General features: G+C 44.6%; 1 protein-coding gene across 3 annotated transcripts in view; it reads right to left on the bottom strand.

Moving 5' to 3' along the window:
- The window catches only part of Prorp (protein only RNase P catalytic subunit), an 87825-nt gene that overhangs the window by 3760 nt on the left and 78588 nt on the right, over window positions 1–5477 (bottom strand). For all 3 annotated transcript variants that reach the window (XM_029541214.1, XM_029541212.1, XM_029541213.1), the window contains exon 6: window positions 1387–1535. In XM_029541214.1, coding sequence (XP_029397074.1) covers window positions 1387–1535 — 149 coding nt within the window. The remainder of the gene's footprint in view (window positions 1–1386; window positions 1536–5477) is intronic.

Below are 5477 nucleotides of genomic sequence, written 5' to 3'. Positions count from 1 at the left end.
CTGGTGCCAGGTTTTATGTGTTGCAACCACTTACCCTTCACAACAACATCATGAAGATTATACGTGAAGTGAATACTGTTCTGGGTGGGCAACAGCAGGTCTGGGGTCTGACATGAGCATACACTCCTAATGCTTGGCAACACTGCCCGAGAGGATCAACACCTTTGCTCTCAAAGCAATGGGAAATGGAAACATCCCCTTTAGACCTAAAAAACGTGGTTTGGTTTGCGATCCGAACAAGATGTTGACTTGTCTTATGCAAGAAGAGGCATTTTTACCTTTGAAAGAATAAATTCTTCGTGTGATTCTGAAAAACCTTGAAGTTCTCACTTCTGAACTAATGAGCATTAAACTTAGGGCTAAGGCACACGCACACTGCACAGTGATAGCTGGGGATGCCTGCAAATAAATGTGCGACAGCTAAGTGTGAAGACCTAGACTGAGGCTCCGAATGTGTGGTCTAGGTTACCTTCCTGCGGAGCTGCTTTCTGTTTAGGAACTGCATCCTGCCTTACCAATCCTGCTTTCCATGTTCCTTTGGCTTCCTGGGAAGATGGAGCTCAACAGCATTTTCTATTAGAATAAATGCAGGCCCAGTGAGGGCCTCTGTAATATGGTCCTTCTCTTTGATTTCAAAACTTCCCTCCCCTCCCATCTCCTCCCCTTCCCAGCTTTCTAGACAGGGTCTCATGTGTCCTAGGATGGCTTCTGTATAGTAGAGAACGACCTTGAACTCCTGACCTTCCTGCATCTACCTCACAGGGCTGACATTAGCCCCGTACCAGCCCAGCTGGTTTTACATGGGGCTGCTGTGGAACTCAGAGCTTCCTGCATGCCAGGAGAGCTTTCTCCCAAATGAACTGCATCCCCAGCCCAAAGGCCTACTTCCCCGAGGCTGCTCTCATCCACCCACACGGGCCTTTTCTTTACCAGCGTCCAGCTAATTCCTGTGCTAGGACCTTTGAACCCCTGCTGTCCCGGTGTGAGGGAGGAGCCCCGTGAAGTGAAGCATCCTTTCCTCACAATGATCACCGGCTATATGGAGGCCGCGCTGGCAGAGTCTTTGTTGCTGTCACTAAGGAAAGACACAGCTGCCGCGTTCACATTTATTGTGTCTGCTCATTGATCGATTTAGGAGTTCATGGTGCGTACACTGAGTAGCAGTCCCACTCCAACCCCACTTCCCCCTCTCTCATGTGTGCTGACTTCCTCGCCTGCGTGTCTGTTCTACTGTGGATGTTGGACTTTGTAAGTTACCTTCATCTCTTTGTTTGCATTTTAAATGAGGCTGCATAATCACAGGCCTGCATTTCTAAATGACAGAGTAGATAACTCGTGAGCAATGGCTGGAACCCCGTCTAACTCACCTGCCCCTTTCATACTTACATGTTATCAGCAAAAAAACAGTGGGCTTGCTTTCGCACCTGCTCCATCTCGTCCTTTCTCCACAGGGAACTTGGTCTCAGCATGTGCTTCCGGCCCAGGACCAGCAACTGTAGATTCTGCTGGGCTAGTTGAGAAACTACACCCAGGAGCTAAAAAAAAAAAAAAAAAAAAAAACCCACAAAGAGTCAAACAAAGAAAGTTCAAATAACTGGGCAAGTTCTTCGAGCCTTCGGGTGCCTTCGGGCGGGTCTCTTCCTAGCAGGAAGAGAATAGCTTTTAATAATTGTCCATTTTTTAAAGCCCTAGGAAAATCATAAGTTAATGCCTTCTTTTTTGCTGGTTGTTTTCCATCAGCTCTCAGGTAGCACAGGCTGGCTTCCAGCTGTGAAGTCAAAGGTGGCCTTGAACATCTGGCTCTCGAACCTGAGGGCCTGGGATTATAGGGCCTGGGAATACTGAGGTCTGGGATTATAGGCTCGGACCACCATGGCTAGCTTACAAATCCATACCCCTGCCAGGTCATGCTATACCGGCTCCAGGCCAGGTCGTGCTATACTGGCTCCAGGCCAGGTCATGCTATACTGGCTGCAGGTGTAAATTTCTGTAGACGGACTAATCAGCTGTGTTTAATGAACCCATTAGCGTTCTCTTGGATAGTGATGGGACACAAAAGTCATTACCCTAAATTTGAAGCAAAAACTATATTTTTTTAAACCATTTTTTTTGTTCGTTTTTTGTTTTGACTTTCAAGTCAGGACTTCTCTGTGTAGCCTCGACCATCCTAAAACTGGCTCTGTAGACCAGGCTGGTCTACAGATTTCTGAGTTTGAGGCCAGCTTGGTCTACAGAGTGAGTTCCAGGACAGCCAGAGCTATACAGAGAAACCCTGTCTTGAAAAAACAAAACAAAACAAACAAACAAACAAACAAACAAAACCCCTCTCAAACTGAAGCGCTCTGTCTTTGTCTAAACTGTGTATTGGTGTGTTTTTACTCTCTCTGCTCCTATTGGTATATTTATACTGTCTATTGGTATCTTTTTATTGTTTCTACTGTCCATTGGTATATTTTTACTGTCTATACCATATGTTGGTATATTTTATGTTTACCCTGGAATTTTGTTCACCCTACTCTACTGCAAATATGATTTTACAAAATAGTTGATTTTATTGCCCCCTAACTACCAATTTAAAATAAGAACAAATGAATATTTGTCTGCTTAATACACAAGTGAAGAAGCCCGCCAGGGCCAGTGTGGAGATTCCCAGGGAACGTTTGTAATTAGTGAAATGCAGCTTTTGTGGGGCACCAGGATGACTTAGCGGGTAAAGGGACTTGCTATCAAGCCTGGTGACCCAAGAGCATCCCCAGATCCCACATAATGGTGGAAGGAGAGGAGCAACCCCACAAAGCTGCCCTCTGGGCTCCACGTGTGTGCTGTGGCAAATCCCCACTGGTAATAACAACAATAATTCTTTAAAATTTGTTTAAAAATATAGTTTTTTGCTTCAAAATTGTGTGCATGTCCAATAGTTATTTCTTAGCTTTCTCTATGTGCAAAGCGTATGGGTATTACCATAGTGTACAAAAATCTATTCTAGTGAGAGATTGATAATTTTTTTCTTACTTGCCTATCAAGCCTAGGAAAATATAAGGTCTGTCTGTACATATACTTGCTGGTTAATAAACATGTATCGATTAGCTAAAGAATATGCCCAACATCAGGAACCAGGTATGTCAGTCCACGCCTGCAACCCCAGTACTCAGTAGACGGAGGCCGTTCAAGTCCAGACTGGAATGTGTGAGTGTCAGGACAGCCTGGGCTATACAGAAAGACCCCACCGCACAAGAGCAACAGAAATAATGATGATGATAAACCAAAAGGATGGTTCAGTAATTCAACACTTTAAAAGATATTAAAAGTGCTTGTCTTTCAGAATGCACTTAGTGTGTGTGTGTGTGTGTGTGTGTGTGTGTGTGTGTGTGTATGTATGCGCGTGCATATTTGTTTGTATGTATACATCTTCATGTGCGTGAATGTACTTGGAGTTTTAGAGGCATAGCCTTGCTATGAAACCCTTGCTGGCCCGGTACTCCCAACCTCGGCTGGAAGTGAGAATAAGAGTCCCGGGATTGTAGGTTTATACCATTCCTGGGGTTATTTATTTGTCCCCAGATGGGGTCTTGATAAGTTAACCAGGTTGAATTTAAACTCACCATTTTCTTGGCTCAACCTCCCAGGTAGCTGCAACCACAGGCATGCACCACTGTGCTGGACTCTATTTATTTACCCTTTTTTTTCCTTTTACATGTATTGTGTGTATGCCTGTGTGTGTGTGTGTGTGTGTGTGTGTGCGCGCGCGCCCATGTGCCTCTTCATGCACACAGTGCCTCTGATCTGTGCTAGGACAGAGGACAACTTGCAGAGGTGGTTCTTTTCCACTATATGGTTGCAGGAATTGAACTCAGGTTCTCAGGTGTAGGTGGCATTTTCTGGGTCCTCCATTTATTTAAAGTGATGTTGAAATTACACATTATTTTCTTATTTATTTATTTAAATTATTTTATTTTATTTTATTGGTTTTTCGAGACAGGGTTTCTCTGTGTAGTAGCCCTGGCTGTCCTGGAACTCACTCTGTAGACCAGGCTGGCCTCAAACTCAGAGATCCGCCTGCTTCTGCCTCCCAAATGCTGGGATTAAAGGCATGCGCCACCACTGCCCAGCTATACATTATTTTCTATGAACACAGATTTTAAAGTGGAATTTAGACCCATTAATAGGGATGGCAATTACTTTTAAACATTTGCATAAGAATTACTAGAAATTTTTGCAAAAATATTAAAGCCCAGGATGGTGCTGCATACCAATAATCCACAGTATTTCAGAAACTGAGGCAGGAGGTTCTCAAATTCCAGGACAGCCAGCCCAGGCAACTTAGTGAGAGCCTGTCTAATGTGACACAGGTCATGTCGGCTTGGTGGCGGGGCACCCCTTTGGAATGGTGGCGGAGCGCCTGTGGCGCATCACAAGCTCTGTGGTTCAATCCTCAGTACCACAATCAAACAACACAAGCCCACACTGCTTGATTCTGGTTTTTCAATTTTCCATGTCTAAAGAAGAACACAACCAAGTCTTCACCGTCAGACCCTGACTCCGAGAAACTGCCCCAAGTTCACAAGATTAGAGATTAACAAGGAAGAGGACAGAAGCCATAGCTTTAATTAATCTGGGGCACCATCTTGTGGTGGAGAGGTCTCTAAGTGACAACATTATGAAAGTAGAAGACATTTATTTGTTTATTTTTATATTTTTAAAGATGACTAGGTAGAATAAAGGTTATGAAAACTGGCCATGAAAAGTCTCTGCGTAAAGTGCAAGCCGGAGTTACTGGGCTGGTTCAGAGTCATGGGCATACCCAGAATAGCAAAGAAAAGGAAGTTACCTTAATCTTATGTTCTAGCAAGAATAAGACTGAGCTGGGTGTGATGGTGCATGCCTGTGATCCAAGTACTAAAGAAGCTGAGGCTTGAGTATGGCTCGTTCTGGGCCAGCCTGGGCTACACAGACAGAACACCAAAGCAAACCAAATCAACCTGGGACTGGAGTTGTAGTCGCGTATAGTAATTAATTACTATTCATAGCTGAATAGAGAGCTGTGTATGGTGATATCTACAGGCTATATTGTAAGAGTCAGGGGAGGGGCAAAAGAAAAACCTAAACCAACTGGGAATTAGGACATGGCATGCACACACAAGTGACAGAAAAGTAGGAAGGAAGGGGTTTGGGGAGGAAGGGATACAGGGGAAGAGGTGTGAAAAAGGAGGCTGCGTGGGGGATGAATATGAGCAAAGTATAATGACAGAACCGTTACTCTGTATGCTTACTAGGATGGATACATAAGAAAAAGGACTGTGAGTGCTGGAGAGGTTCTATGGTGAGGCAGCTAAGAACACTGGCTGCTTTTTCCTGAGGACCTGAATTGGGTTCCCAGCACCCATGACAGGTGGCTCACAACTGTAACTCCAGATCTAGGGGATCTAGTGCCTCCAGGTACATGTGCTCATATGAGCACACACACACACACACACACA

Source organism: Mus pahari, chromosome 7 (genome assembly GCF_900095145.1).
Source record: "Mus pahari chromosome 7, PAHARI_EIJ_v1.1, whole genome shotgun sequence".
Lineage (NCBI taxonomy): Eukaryota > Metazoa > Chordata > Mammalia > Rodentia > Muridae > Mus > Mus pahari.
This window is presented reverse-complemented; position numbering and strand designations above follow the sequence as displayed.